At 40.9% G+C, this 16,663-nt stretch overlaps 1 protein-coding gene across 1 annotated transcript in view; it reads right to left on the reverse strand.

The window, feature by feature from the left end:
* YEATS4 (YEATS domain containing 4) overlaps positions 1-16,663 on the reverse strand; it is a 96,598-nt gene that overhangs the window by 60,525 nt on the left and 19,410 nt on the right. Inside the window, exons 3-4 of the mRNA XM_069229610.1 lie at positions 8,620-8,686; positions 8,433-8,527 (exon numbers count right to left, since the gene is read on the reverse strand). Coding sequence (XP_069085711.1) covers positions 8,433-8,527; positions 8,620-8,686 — 162 coding nt within the window. The remainder of the gene's footprint in view (positions 1-8,432; positions 8,528-8,619; positions 8,687-16,663) is intronic.

Below are 16,663 nucleotides of genomic sequence, written 5' to 3' on the forward strand. Positions count from 1 at the left end.
GGGATAGGATATCTTCCTGGGAAGAGAGGTCCTATTTCTTGTGCTGTACAGAGGCTGGTCCCGTAGCCCTCAAACTTTTCTCTTGGAAGGTTGGGCCATTATTCCAGGTTCCAACACTTCTTTTTTACCTGGTGCTCTGCTCTGTGCTCTTGTTTTTACACACACCAGTTCAGGGATACCCAGCATGGCTACATGGGTTTTGAGTTCTACCTCAGCCCATGCTGAGGACTACAGATCATTCCCTAGCAAACACTCTACTGGGATTGCAGAAGAGACCACTACCTATTTCAGGCCCGTAACCCCTCTCCATTCTAAAGTCACCATTGCTATGGGATGGACCTTAGTTTCATTGTCAGCACTGGTGACTGGGTAGGTTTGCCCAGCCAAATACTCTCCTGGGGAAACCAGTTTTTCTGTCACCACGGTGACACTGGCACCTGTATCCCTCAGGGCTTCTACATTTGTCCCATTCATCAAGACTTGCTGCCTGTATTTTTGCATGTTAGGTGGCTAGACAGCTAGTGTGGCTATATCTAACCCACCCTCAGAGACCCCTTTCTTTTGTTCACCCCATGTGGAAGTCTTGATCAACCTTATCATGACCCAGTGGTCTGCCTTCTTTCCCAATTCTTGGAGGGAAGTGGACCTATTTCTACCAGATGCTGATTCAACTGGTCATTGAAGCAGTTACTTAACAGATGTTCTTTCATAAATAAAGTATACAGCCCATCATAATAATGCACTCCACTGCCAGTTATCCAACCATCTAGTGTTTTGACTGAGTAGTCAACAAAATCAACCCAGGACTGGCTCGAGGTTTTGCAAGCCCCCCTGAACCTAATTCTGTACTCCTCAGTTGATCATCAAAAGCCCTCAATCAGGGTAGCCTTCATGAGGTCACAGGATTCTGCATCTTTACCAGAGAGTGTGAAGTCTATCCCAACACTTACCAGTAAACAGTTCCCAAAGGAGAGCTCCCCAGTGAGATCTGTTTAGTTTTCGGATTGCAAAAGCCCTCTCAAAAGCTGTGAACCATTTGGTGATATCATCACCTTATTCATATTTTGAAACAATCCCTTTGGGGATTTTTAGGTTGTCAGTATTCGCTGACCCTATTTATATTGCTGCCACACCATTTATACGTGCTAAACTCATTTATGTTCTCTCCCTTTCTATAGCTAGGAGCTGTTTCTCCAAAGCTAATCTTTTGGCCACCCTTGCTAAAAGGATGTCCTCATCAAGGTTGTCCTTAATGTTCCCAGACAAACTGGACTGGACTTCCCTGTGGAAAAACCAGAATCTCGGAGTCTGATTTGTGGAGACAGGAGTCTTGGAACCCTTGTCTCCCTAAGTAGGGTGGGGGAAAGAGGGGGAGTTATACCTCCTGCTCCCCAAATTCTTCCCCATCTGAAGAGAGGTCGTTCCCTTCAGTAGGGTGCTCCCTGGTGTACTCTGCCAAGAGCTCCTGGAGCTTGACCTTGGTAGGGTTGGACCCAGATTTATTTTTTCTTAACTTACAGAGGGACCTTAGCTCTGTCCTCCCTAGATACAGGTAAGGGGTGAGGTTGAGTTCCATCACCATATCCTCTGAGTGACTCATTATGTCTCTAAATGTTGGGATAACTTTTTAAGACACTAAAAACTCCTTCTAGTACTTAAATCCTAACTTTAACAACACTTTTAAAAACTTAAAAAAAGAGATGCTGACAGGGTCTTACACAAGGCCCTAGCAGGACTTTTTAAACAATTTGGAAAAATAGTCAAAATTCAAAAATCTATTTTCTAATGAAAATTTGGGAATTTAGTTGTGTGATCAGGTACTGGCTGAGTAGTCCAGCAAATGCAAAGTCTTAGACCCCACCGCTGATACACCAATGTAGGAAGCAGGCTCAGTATATGCTATATCAAAATTAGATATAGTGTGCACAGAGTCCAGGGGATCCCCAAGAGGCTTGACAAAGGCAATAATAGATAATACTAATGCTCTATTTGTGGTAGTGTGGTCGAGCAGTTAGGCTTATCAGAGGGTAGTGTTAAGCATTTGTTGTACACACACACACAAGCAATAAGTGAAAACACACACTCAATGACTTAACTCCAGGCCAATAGGTTTTTATGTAGAAAATATTATTTTGTTAATATATTTTTAGAACCACAAGATTCACTTAGCAGGTAAGTACATCAAATGAAAGGTACTTTGCATAGTAATACTTAGGACTTTGAATAGATAAAAATTTGTATACAGTTTTCTTTAAAATTGCAAAAAGCAATTTAAAAGTGGACACTGCAATTTTCAACAGTTGCTCAGCAGTTCTTCTTCTTTCTTGAGGTCATCAGAAATGGTGTCATTGATGCATGTGCCCTCAACGTTACCGTAATTACTGTTGCCGTCAACGCTGGTGTTCTCGATGCTAAGGTCGTCGTTGCTGAGATTTTCAAGTGATTATTGACTTTGCCGTTGACTGTTCTGAAGAAGACTTTTCTGATCTCATGGAGTGGAAGGCTCAAATCTTGTAGTTTCGGTGGGGATTTTTCCTCCTTTCTCTTTTTTAGAAGTGGCTCTGACAGACTCATGATGAGTCCTTTTAAGGCCTTCCTAGATTCCTCCTCTTATGTCTCCTGGTCACGTGATCTTTCTCTTTTGTGTGACCTTTTATGAGAGGTTGAATAAGTATCACTATCTTCTTCCTCGGAAGGAGGAGATCTTTTAGATCTTGATTTTTTAAGCCAAAGAAGAAGCCTCCCTTCTCTATCCTTCAAGGTCTTCGTAGTAGAGGTACAACAGATCTTGCATTCTTTTACCTTATGCGTAGGATAGGGGAAATAAATAAAGTCCTCGTGGGGGTCCTCTGAAAGGAGTCTTCTCTTCTTCCCATAGGTGCCACAGGGCCTGAAAAGGCTTTTCTTCGATCACTCTGACATAGTATAATGCAGCAGATAAATTCTTCCAAACAAGTTGAAGAAACTGAGCAGCGCAGGAAGACTCCCTTCACATGACGTGAGGTAGAAAATTTGAGAGAATCAACCCCTGTGGGAGTAATTTAGAGGGTGTTGTCACCTGATTGGCTGGAGTTTGGTTCTTTTTAAACGATATGGAGAAGTTATTAAAGTGAATGTTACATTCCATTATAATCTATACTGTTTTACTATGGTACCCTGGGACTCCCGCTTCAACAACAGGGAACGATTCAAGCATGTGAATCTACAAAAGATCCAATACTGGAGATCTAAACAACTGAGTGTCTTTTAAAACTGGAAAGGTCAAAGGAATTACACATGTATAATTTTCAAAAGAACACTGACAGAACACACTAACACAGATATTTAAAGAGATGCTTCATAAAGACTTTGAGGCAACAATACCCTTAAATTTAAGAATTACATTTTTTTACCCACAGACAGATGTTTAGTGCTTTTGCATCTAATGTAAGAGGGGGGGAAGGGACCGGGAGATTGATTGGTCCAGTGTACACTCTCCCTACAATAGTACAAAACAACCAAAGTACACTGTTCCATAAAAAGAGAGAGAGAGAGAAACCAGGGGGACCTGAGAAATCAGGAGCAAGGGCCCTCAAGCATCACAATGGATGACTAGCATCATCATTGGGTTCTGCTCCTCGTCAAGCCTGCAGTGCAACGCCTGACGGGCTCCCCACATGGAGGAGCACTAAGCCGTATTATTCTGATAGTTACTGGTGAATGCTAACTATCTCAACGGGCATGCCTACATTCAAGCACCAGTACATAAAGGAGAGAACAAAAAGAATTAAGGATAAAATTGGTTAATCATCACTACGTATATCATCATTTTAATCAATAGTCAGAGATGATGCCAAGATTAAAAACCAAGAGAAAGTAATATATTGAGTATCAATGCTCAATTACTTTCAATGAACAATAAACTCGGAAGAATAACCCTCTAGGAATCCTCCTCAATCAGGGTCAACATGTTTCGCGTCGTGTGGTCCCTACGGATCCAGGGACGCTTCATCAGGACCAAAAAGTTAATAAGCTCTACTCCAATTAAAGCAATATGATATCACAATCAAGAACTCAATAAGCCGGTCACTTACATTTGAGGAATACTAGGCTAAGTCACAGTCAGGTCGCCCTAGAAAACAAAATTAGAAACAAAGCACCAAATATTGCCCAAAAGTGGTCATAGGTGTAATCATGCAAACATTGTGCAATAAATCACAAAAGAAAGGAATGATGACAATAAAGTGGTCTTACCACCCCCAAGTCGGGACCAGGCTCCTTAGTAAGCACGTCCCAAGGACTCGGCTATCAGCTAAACATAGTAAACATGGATCATCAGTGAGTTTCATATAAATTGTCTGCTACAAGGGTATTAGTCAATGTCCTCATTTGGTAATAAACATAGTAGCGAAGATGTATAACAAATATCTCTTCAAACAATGTATATGAAAAAAGGGAGATATATGGACCCTTGTCCAATCTCAAAGTAATTAAAAAATGGTAAAGAGTCAATAATAGAGAGAAAAGCACGTCATCAATACTTCGACTTTTTACTATTTTTAATGGCCTTATGACTGGACGATGGCCTCTACACTTCCTTTTTATTCATACATATTGCTATACTAGCAATTTCAGTGCTATAGTCAGCACGATCTATTATGTTAAATTACCAGTTAAATGTCATGACGTGCTTTTCTCTCTATTATTGACTCTTTACCATTTTTTAATTACTTTGAGATTGGACAAGGGTCCATATATCTCTCCCTTTTTTCATATACATTGTTTGAAGAGATATTTGTTATACATCTTCGCTACTATGTTTATTACCAAATGAGGACATTGACTAATACCCTTGTAGCGGACAATTTATATGAAACTCACTGATGATCCAGGTTTACTATGTTTAGCTGATAGCCGAGTCCTTGGGACGTGCTTACTAAAGAGCCTGGTCCCGACTTGGGGGTGGTAAGACCACTTTATTGTCATCATTCCTTTCTTTTGTGATTTATTGCACAATGTTTGCATGATTACACCTATGACCACTTTTGGGCAATATGTGGTGCTTTGTTTCCAATTTTGTTTTCTAGGGCGACCTGACTGTGACTTGGCCTAGTATTCCTCAAATGTAAGTGACCGGCTTATTGAGTTCTTGATTGTGATATCATATTGCTTTAATTGGAGTAGAGCTTATTAACTTTTTGGTCCTGATGAAGCGTCACTGGATCCGTAGGGACCACACGACGCAAAACATGTTGACCCTGATTGAGGAGGATTCCTAGAGGGTTATTCTTCTGAGTTTATTGTTCATTGAAAGTAATTGAGCATTGATACTCAATATATTACTTTCTCTTGGTTTTTAATGTTGGCATCATCTCGGACTATTGATTAAAATGATGATATACGTAGTGATGATTAACCAATTTTATCCTTAATTCTTTTTGTTCTCTCCTTTATGTACTGGTGCTTGAATGTAGGCATGCCCGTTGAGATAGTTAGCATTCACCAGTAACTATCAGAATAATACGGCTTAGTGCTCCTCCATGTGGGGAGCCCGTCAGGCGTTGCACTGCCGGCTTGACGAGGAGCAGAACCCAATGATGATGCTAGTCATCCATTGTGATGCTTGAGGGCCTTTCTCCTGATTTCTCAGGTCCCCCTGGTTTCTCTCTTTCTATTGCTTTTGCATCTCCAGTACAGTCAAAATAAAACAGCTTGGCACTCAGCTTTCCATCACCCTAAACAGTGCCACCTTAGGATCTACAACACTTGATGTGTACAGCAAGCGCACCAGCTCTCCCAATACTGTGTAACAACCAAGCACAACTAGACAACGTGATAAAAAGACCCGTCAGAATACCTGCAATGGGTACAATTCAAGTTAGGGGACCTCTCCATTTTCCAAAGTCTGTTGGGGCTGTAGTAAATTTGGAAGAAATAATTAAATTGCATCAACCATAAGTTGGAGGGGATGGCAAGCGTGCTGGCCACCATTGGGGTGTCACACCAATCATCATCACCTAGTTTGCCCACATCATTCTCCCAAGTCTGCCTGACTTTCCAGAGCGGGTCTGGAATTTTAAGTAGGAGATTCCCATGGAGCCTGGGAATAACCTTTCTGCCCAACGCGCCAGGCACCAATAAAATCATAAAATTATTAGTATACTTGCAGGTTGAGTACCTTCAGTACTCCAATTGACCAGGGAAACTTACTCCAACAATTGGATCTCCCTAAATAAAGAGGATGTTAAAATATAGGAGTAATTCTGTAGTCTGTATAGAAAAAAAGGGGGAAAACTAACAACTTAGAAAGTGCTACCTTATCTTGAGTGATAAAGAGGACCTTCCCTCCAAGTCTAACTGGTGTGCTGCCAGAAGCAGGGCAACACTGGTGTCCCACATAGCCTGGCAATCCCCTGTGATATGTATGTCCAGATACTGAAAGGGCCCGACGATTATTTTGAGCAGGGCCCTCAGAGTGAAAAGTGGTGGTGCGCCCTTTAACAATAAATATATAGGCTTTCCCCAGTTAACAGTCAAACCAGATGTCACTTTATAAATATCCAGCATCTGTATTGGATGCGATAAAGAGGCATGTGGGCCGAATATTTAGGAGCACATCATTGGCTTGTAAAGTTATCTTATTCTTTTCCCCCCAGTCCAATCAAACCTGTACATCTGTGCATTTCTCCTGATCCACTCGCCAAGGGTTCTACCATAAGGGTAAGGAGGAGAGAGGCAACCAAAACAATTACTCTGTTCAATAGGGAAGGGCAGGGAGCGCACCCAGCTGATCCTTACGATTGCCTGCAGAGTGCCATGTTATGCCTTCACTATGGTTGGGAATCGAGGGGCAAAAGTTATTCTTTGAAGAAAATGGAATATAAAGGCAAGTGTCAAAGCCTTTTTCATAATCTATGAACAGCTGTGCTACTGGGCCATGTAGCTCATTGATCCTGGAAAGGTGCTACTTGTAAGCTACAGACATTGCCTTGACCACCTTCTTGGCACAAATGCATTCTGGTCCTCGTTGACCAGCGCCCTTACAACTTATTCAAAATCAAGTTTCCAGAATCTTAGCCAAGAGCCTGGCTTCCACATTGAGCAAGGAGATAGGACTATATGAAGCATAAGGCTCTGGTAGCGTACCTGGTTTAAGTATAGTGGCAATAAGGGTGTAGCAGAGGTCATCTAGTAACAAGCCTGAGTGCACCATCTCCTGCAGAGTGTCAGCAGATACAGTGTAAGAAAATAAATCTTTATTAAAAAAAAAAAAATTTAAAAAAAAAACTCCATGTGTAAGACGTTTGGGCCTGGGTCTTACCGGATGAGGCAGTGGCAATCGCCTACAAGACCTCCCCCAGGGGCAACAGCTCATCGAGAGCAATGATACTACCAAATATCTGGAAATCGGGAATACTGATTCTAAGGGAGGCAGGTCCCTCTGACGACAGAGCTCCCAACAGCACCTCTGAAGACCGCTGCAATAGCTGCGGATCTGGCAACAAACGGTCATCCGGGGCACGGAGAGACAGGACAATCCTGAGACCAGGCTCCCTTTGTAACAACTATTATAGCAATTTGCCCGCTTTATTACATTTCTCGTAGAGCCAATACTGTGATAATGGCAAGCAAGGTAGTACAAGTCAGAGTAGGGGGCACATATACACTACACTGAACCCATGAGTCCTCTACGTGGTCCCCTTCAACAGCACAAACCTAAGTAGACTACTGACATGTGATCTGGTGACAACCAAAGGGAAGGACCTATGATTAACTCACATCCCCCTCCCTCCGTTACCCCTCACAAAACCAGAGTGATAAACTTGTATACCTGTGCATCCCTAAAAAGATGCCCAGCAAATGTGTTTCCTGTAAGAAGAGGATCTCTGGGGCAAACCTCTTAACGAATCCCATCACAACTCGCTTTTTAGTTTTATTAAAGAGACCGATGAAATTCAAAGTCAACACCTTAGTATGCTTACCAATCAGAGCCTCGGAAGGTGTTGTGACAACTGCTTTTCATAACCATAGTCAACAACTAAGTACACAAGGAATAGGTGTAGTTCCATATAAAGAACAGAAAAGGCAAGAGGCAAAACTTTTCATTTACATCACTTGCATAAACGAGGAATGGTGGCAAGTCGAGTCATAGAGGGATAAAGCTTTATTTATAGCGACTAGATTCCTAGATTGCATTTTAATTACCTAACTCACATAGTTAATTGGCCGCTTTTTTTCTGAAATGTATTTCTAAAATGTTTGTGTTTTTCAAACAATTAAGCTTAATCACTGAGTGAAAGAATGGTGACATAGGCGCACACATTACAAGCGAGAAGCATGGTGAGGTTTCAATAGCGAACAAAAGAACACAATCATTCAGAATTCATGTTTGCAAACTTTAAAATTCTTCATCACATGAACGTCAGCAGATAAATCTGGGTATGTATACTTACAGGTCGTTCATTAGGATCAATAAAAAATATTTTAACTATTATTTCAAATTCACCCCAGCCTGTTTCGGTAATTTCATATGGCGGTTTAGTCACAACTGTAAATATAACAAAACAAAAGAAAATCACTTACTTTTAAATATTTCAAAGATTTTAGTAGTACTACAAACGGTTGTGTTGTGGCACTTACCCCTTAAAGGATTGCCATAGCTTTCATGCAGCTTAAATTGGATTTTCTTGACATATGCCGACATATCCTGAAATGCAATATAGGTACCAGACGTCAATCTGTAGCAAACACTAGTCAGGTTACATTTAATTTAGGAATTTCAATATATTTACATACGTTATTCAAACAAAATGATACAACTCTTCTGTGCGTCCTTTTCTGGGACATGGTCCCTTTATAAGATAACCATTCAAACTAATGCAAAATCTGTGTACTGTTGGCTACTGCTAAGTGACCAATCTGGTGGATTTTCTTATGCGTACTTAATCTAATTGTTTGTTTTTCGACTTTGCTTTAGTTTATGGCGTGTATTCACAAACTGCTGAAGAAAGATCTCTTCAAACAATTTCACCAATAATGCACAAAAACGGGGGAGGTCAACACAACACAGACCTGTTTGATACAAAACTATATTTTTGGTCAAATCTGTGTGCTCCTGATTGAGTCCAATCTGTAACATATCACTAGGAGCTGCATCGGCAGGACAGTGGAAGTGGGTCAAAGAGGAACTGATAATGCAAGAAGGGAACACCCAGTTGTGGCAGGCTATCAGGATGCATCCAGGGGCAGCAACATTTAAAGAAACAATAGCTAATAAATGCTTGGTCCTGCAATCCCTGATGCCTGTTCCAGCACTCAAAGATCTTGTCCCAATGTTACAGAAATCTTGGCAGGGACAAATATGGAAACCTCTTAAGGTATACAAGAGCAGATGGCAATAAAGAGTCCGAAGAAAGCACGGTACCCACCAGAAACCATATTTGAACTAGCTTCTTTTAGAGGCTATTTCTTCTTTTAGTTTCCCCATTTTAAAAGAGCCTTTTCTTTCAGCAAAGGAAAACGAGGTTGTTATTCCGGAGTCCACAGATTCTGGCTCAGCTAGGTAGTGCTGAAGCATCAGAGCCACGTCAAATCTCGTCCTTGCAACCAGAATCAGACACCAACACTCGCCAAATATAAGTAAATAAAAGGAAGGGTTACTGATTGACAAATATCTTGGAGGGGTCAGGTATACTCTCCGTTCCTCAGGTGGTGGTGGTGGTGGTGATAAAACACATGTAGACAGTGAAGCAATTCCTTCAGAGGCCATCTTGACCCCACCAGCCTGGGAGCAAAATCTGATGATGAGCCATTTAGTGAGTAATGGTCTATTTTGTAACAGCGGTGATATTCTGAAAGTGAAAGAACAAGCAATCTAAAGATCATCTAATAAAGTAAACTTTCAAACTATTTAAATTATATTGGTTGATTGTTTTAATGGGAATACGTTCATAATATTTTTGTTAAGTAAATTCCCAAAGCACAATGCTGCATGTCTGCAGATGATGCTGAAGCTTTGTTAATGTTTTTAACACCCATTTTGGACTATTTACCTCCTCTCTCCCTCCTACTCTGCACCAACCCCTTTAGGACAGTTTGCATATTTGTGTTCACTTTTAACACAAAGCTGTCAACTCCATGGCACACAGTGATTGTTTTGTCACTATGCACTGTAGTTTATGTATTTGACGCAAATCAATGTATAGTAAATGCATTGCAATTTTTCCTCAAATTAAAACTTCACAAGTTTCTATCCTTCTATCTTCTAGCCTTTTCCTTCTCTGTTCACTAATATGAATTATCCTGTGACCTTCCTTCAAGAGAAACGTCCTACCCAGTGCTGACCATTTGGCCTTCATGTAGCCACCATCTAGTCACCCAATCCAACCTCCTTAACCCCTTCGCTGCCAGGCCTTTTCCCCTCCTGTGCCGAGCCTTTTTTTGGCTATTTGGGGCAGTTTGCGCTTAGGCCCTCATAACTTTCTCCACATAAGCCCCAAATTTCCGTCCTTTTTTCCAAAATCCTAGGGATTCTAGAGGTACCCAGACTTTCTTGGTTCCCCTGAAGGAGACCAAGAAATTAGCCAAAATACAGCGAAAATGTCGTTTTAAAAAAAAAAACAAAAAAAAAGGAAAAAAGGGCTGCAGAAGAAGGCTTGTGGTTTTTCCCCTGAAAATGGCATCTACAAAGGGTTTGCGGTGCTAAAATCACCATCTTCCCAGCTTTCAGGAACAGGCAGACTTGAATCACAAAACCCCATTTTTCAACACAGTTTTGGCATTTTACTGGGACATACCCCGTTTTTACTATTTTTTGTGCTTTCAGCCTCCTTCCAGTTAGTGACCAAAATGGGTTTGAAACCAATGCTGGATCCCAGAAAGCTGAACATTTCCGAAAAGTAGACAAAATGAGTTCAGCAAGGGGTAATTTGTCTAGATCCTAAAAGGGTTTCCTACAGAAAATAACAGCTGAAATAAAGAAATATTGAAATTGAGGTGAAAAAAACAGCCATTTTTCTCCACGTTTTACTCTGTAACTTTTTCCTGCGAGGTCAGATTTTTAAAGCAATATACCGTTTCGTCTGCTGGACTCTTCTGGTTGCGGGGATATATAGGGCTTGTAGGTTCATCAAGAACCCCAGGTACCCAGAGCCAATAAATGAGCTGCACCTTGCAATGGGTTTTCATTCTATACCGGGTATACAGCAATTCATTTGCTGAAATATAAAAAGTGAAAAGTAGGTATCAAGAAAACCTTTGTATTTCCAAAATGGCCACAAGATAAGGTGTTGAGAAGCAGTGGTTGTTTGCACATCTCTGAATTCTGGGGTCCCCATACTAGCATGTGAATTACAGGGCATTTCTCAAATAGACGTCTTTTTTTACACACTGTCTTACATTTGGAAGGAAAAAATGTAGAGAAAGACAAGGGGAAATAACACTTGTTTTGCTATTCTGTGTTCCCCCAAGTCTCCCGATAAAAATGGTACCTCACTTGTGTGGGTAGGCCTAACGCCCGGGACAGGAAATGCCCCAAAACACAATGTGGACACATCACATTTTCCCACAGAAAACAGAGGTGTTTTTTTACCAAGTGCCTAGCTGTGGATTTTGGCCTTTAGCTCAGCCGGCACCTAGGAAAATCTACCAAACTTGTGCATTTTTTTAAACTAGACACGTAGGGGAATCCAAGATGGGGTGACTTGTGGGGCTCTGACCAGGTTCTGTTACCCAGAATCCTTTGCAAACCTCACAATTTGGCCAAAAAAGCATGTTTTCCTCACATTTCGGTGACAGAAAGTACTGGAATCTGAGAGAAGCCACAAATTTCCTTCCACCCAGCGTTCCCCCAAGTCTCCCGATAAAAATGGTACCTCACTTGTGAACGTGGGCCAAGTGCTTGCGACAGGGAAGAGCCAAAAACATGTTGAAATAGAGGGGGAAAAAAACATTTTTAGGCTGACAAGTGCAGCAGAACTTTTATCAGTATAGATGAGACAATGCTGGGTGGTAGGAATTTTGTGGATTCCTGCTGATTCTGGAAGGTTCCATCAAAAAATGTGTGATTTCCAGCAAAGTTGGAGGTTTGCAGGGCATTGTGGGTAAAAATAATGGTGCGGGTGCCTGTGAAGCACACCACCCTGGAATCACCCAGATGTTTAGTTTTCAGATATGTCTAGGTCTTGTGGATTTTTTCTACATGGCAGTGTCCCAAAGTCCATTAAGTGCAGCCCTCACCATTCCAAGTGGGACGATTTTGAGAGTTAGCCAAGGTCTCATGGCCCAAATGTAAAACGAAAACCCAAAAATAATCAAATGTCCTTTTGCTTGCCGTGGGATAAGATGTTTTAGAGTGCGGGGGAGAGCTGAAAGACTGTTACACCCAGTAAGGGTAGCCACCACCCCACTATTTTTTTTTTTAATTCGCTGGCATCTAGTAGACTTTCTAACCCTCCCCCCCCCCAGGATGTGGATCGGGGCTAATTGCCCCATCTGCCCACTGGTGGGCAGAACAACTTTGTCCCCATTTATTTGGGGCTGCGTATGGCCATATCCCCACCCTCTTATTTTGAAGAAGAAAAAAAAATTGTCTCTGGTGGGCTTTCTGCCCCCCTTGTGCCCCGTGGTTTCATCGGCCTAATAAAAATAGGCTGTTCTACCCCCAAGGGGGGCAGAAATGGCCTAAAATAAATTCCCCCCCCCAGGGGAACGACCCTTGCCTAAGGGGTCGCTCCCCTTGTGTGAAATTGACGCAAAAAACAAAGATCCCTGGTGTCTAGTGGTTTCTGCCCCCCTTTGGGGTAGATTGGCGTAGCAAAAATCGTCCGATCTGCCCCCAAAGGGGGCAGAAATGGCCTAAATACAATTTGCCCTTCCCCTTCCATCCCTGCCTTTGGGGGGTTGGAGGGAAGAACACAGAGGCGCTCCCTCTGGGCTCTGTGCCCAGGACGTAATGATTACGTCCTGGGCACACGAGCACTGTGCCGCAAGACGTAATCGTTACGTCCGCTGCACAGAAGCGGTTAAAGCAATATCCTACCTACTACCAAACGTAAATTCCTTAGGTCCCTATTTATTCTCAGTCTCTTTGTTCCCACTCTAGCACTGTATAAGAATTTTTAAAAGTTAAAGTAACAGAAAGCCCCGCTAGATGTGATCATCTGAGATAATTGTATTGGCATGAACTCTGGAGCAGCCATCAGCCAAAGTATATCTTGCTTGTCTGGAAAACTTCCACACCATTGTCATTTCACATTAAAGAAATATTTCATTCCCCCCACTATATTCCTATTTAATATCCGCAGAAATAAAACCTCAGTAGAATATATAAACTTTAACCTAGGAGGCAGCTGCCCAAATTGAGGAAATGCATCTGAACGGATTACAGCTCCACAGGACTTAAAACTGTGTTGATTCTATAACAGGGGTACACAGGATTCTCAAAATGCAGTAGGAGCAGCGATGAATAATAAAAAAAGGCTCTAAAGCAGGTACATTAATAATACACATTTGGCTCCAGGTCAATAAATCTACATCTTCCCCCTTTCTAGTAAAACAGGAAATAATCAAACAAAAAAAATAAAAAAAACAAAAAACTAGAATAAACAAAATTAAAACGGTTTAGTCTTTGTGGTTCCTTGAGTGTTCTTTCTGTTCTTCTGACAGAAAAAGTCATTCTCTTCTATATTTTGTTGTTCTTGATTTGGAGTGATAATTATTTAAATGTGCTTTGTTTCTTGTTATTCCTTGGTTTCCATTTTTCGCAGTGATTGCCAACCCCTTTACTTTTGTTATTTCCAGTGGAAATGAATGGATTCTGCTCAAAGATTTTCGTATCTGGTTCTGCTTTACTAACACAAGATCTCCAACCTGATGATTTCTTGCTTTAATATGTTTCCCCTGAACTGCATGCTATTTCATTTTCCTTTTCATCATCTCATCTCTCTTTGCAATTTGTTCATGTTCTTTAGGGGGTCTCAAAGGCACTTGCCGCAACCGTGTTTGTATAGGTTATCTAAATAACTCCAAAGGACATTTTCCAGTCAACCCTCAGGTGCATTTCTATAATCAGGCAGAACCAGACATAAAGCTTGATTTACAGAAATTTGTGACAACCTGGCTCTTTGAACATACTTTTTTATAGTAGGCATGGACCTTTCTACTATTCCATTAGCCTGTGGCCAAAGTGGCGTAATATTTCTATGTATCACTCCCATATACTCACAAAACTTGCCAAAATGCTTTTCCATTAAAATGTGGACCATTGTCTGTCTTTAATATTTATGGTATACCCTACATAGAAAATATATCATTGTGTACAGGAAGCATCACAGATGTAGATGCCACCATTTACACAGTTGAAAATCTGGAGTACTCATCAATTGTTACAAACAGATATTGTCACAAACAGATATTGTCCAGAACCGAATGGTCCATAAAAATCACACACTAGCCAAGACTATTCAGTATATGGCAATTTTGAAATGTGTAATTCGTCAACATACATTTGACACTGATGACAAGTGTGTACAATTTCTTCCACTTGGCTTGGCTATCAAGTCTTGGAAACCACTGTTTCACATAACAGAGTTTTTGTCGCTGATCTCCCTCTGTAACTCATGGGCCAGATTAATCACACCTTTTTGCAAAGCATATGGGATAACTATTCTGTTTCTCCTTAGGAGAATACCAGAAGAAGTTATTGTCAACCCAGTCTGAATGTCCTTAAAGGCAGGCTTAACGCTCCTATATATTTAAGGTTGAAGTTTTGTCATGACACTTATATGTTTCCATCTGTTCAGCTTCATTATCCGTTTCACCTCTATAATGGTGTTATCCTTGTCAGATTCACAGATCAATTCTTGTTCTGAAATTAACTCAGGAACAACTGATTTAATTCTAAAGTTCACATACTCTTCAATTTCATTAGTTTGATTGTAATTTATGTTAATATCAACTGTATGTCTTGACAGATAAGTGGATTGTATTCTTTTCCAGGTTTATGAATAATCTTCAAATCATAGTCCATTAGTTTTAGACCCCACCTTTCAATATGAAGATGTTTCCAACAACACATCTTCTGGTTCCCTCAGACTGTCAGTATCACCACCACCACCACCACCACCACCACAGGGACTCCCTACCTTACAGGGATCACCAGGTTAGATGGAACTCTGGAGTTACATGGCAATCTTGCTGCTTGGTTGGCCACGCACCCTTCCCCAACAAAAGGCCTGTTTGATGCAACGTAATGTCCATAAAATATTCCACCAGGTTCTCATCTTCACACCACAACAATCCTATTGTTCAGAAGGTAGATCGAATGGTGCTGACTTTCAGGCATTCATATGTATGCTCTTTTGTGATATCTACAGGAATAAATTGAACCTTCTACCAATTAGCAGGCACAATTAAGAAAAAAGCCAATCTAGGAGATATACATTTATAAATGGTTCTGCTATAATACAAAGTATAGTCTATTAACTGTTGTGTATAGGTTTGAGTATCATAAGTGTTTATTTTCACCCAATGTATCTTCCACTGAAATTCACAAAAGTGATCCCTCATCTCATTGACAGATGAAAGTTACAGGAACTCTGCTCCCAGTAACTTAGACTGTAACTATGCTAACCACTACTGAGCCTTGCTATCCCTCAACTGTTTTATGCAAGATCTTGCTGACTCTGCTCAATAAGAAGGAAGGATGCAGGAGCTCGTCCGTATGACCACACTGTTTTTGATACTTGTTCAGTTAACCCAATCAAGGCACGCTCTCTGGGCAGGGGGCCCTCATTTGCAGCTATGGACTCTACAGTGCCCCTTCTTGAATACTAAGCAGACTATGTAATAACATGTAGAACCTTTGCTTCTCTTGGGCTCCACTGCCATCCTGCAACTCACACCTAAGGAGCGGTAGCACTGCCGAACACAGAGTGTCTAAGTGCACTGGTTCGGGATCACAGTATTTCTTGTCAGTGGAGATTCAAGAGCCATGAGCGAGCAGGAAGGAGAAGGCATGCCAGGATAATGATGACACAGCAGAGAAATATGGTTATTCAAAAAAGTGTGTACGCACACAGCCTTCTATTAACAGAACATGCTTATTTTTCTGATGTTAGGTTCCTTAAATGCATTGTTAAGGCTCATTGTTATTAGTGCTGTTGTAATTTAACATAGGACTATTTTTTGAGGTGACATATAAAACTTAAACTTTGTATAAGGGAAGCACATTTTAGCCTCTGAACACAGACATGCCACACGTCACATGCACACCATGAAGTCAGTTTCCATTCCTCCACTGCCTAAGACTACATGACTGCAGTGGGGGAAGGGTAAACTGGTCTCCCTGTTTCTGTGCTTGAAAGCACACTACAAGAGCTGCGTAAGCTTTCATTTCACATTATTGCACGTTTTGAAGCAGCTAGATAATTATAAAATGTAAATATTTCTCAATATAGTCTACATCTATACAAACCTTAAGCCAAATTAAGCCTGCCCAAGGGGTCTAAAACTGTTTTACAAAATTAAATATTATTTAAATAAATACATTACAACAAAAAAACAACACTGGAAATTTGAAATCCTTTTCTATATTTGATTGATTGTGAATTAAACAACATAAGTCAACATTTGTTTGGTGTATGCCTGTTTATATATTTTTGTGTATAGATTTAAGGTTCAAATC

Source organism: Pleurodeles waltl, chromosome 4_1 (assembly GCF_031143425.1).
Source record: "Pleurodeles waltl isolate 20211129_DDA chromosome 4_1, aPleWal1.hap1.20221129, whole genome shotgun sequence".
NCBI classification, from domain to species: domain Eukaryota; kingdom Metazoa; phylum Chordata; class Amphibia; order Caudata; family Salamandridae; genus Pleurodeles; species Pleurodeles waltl.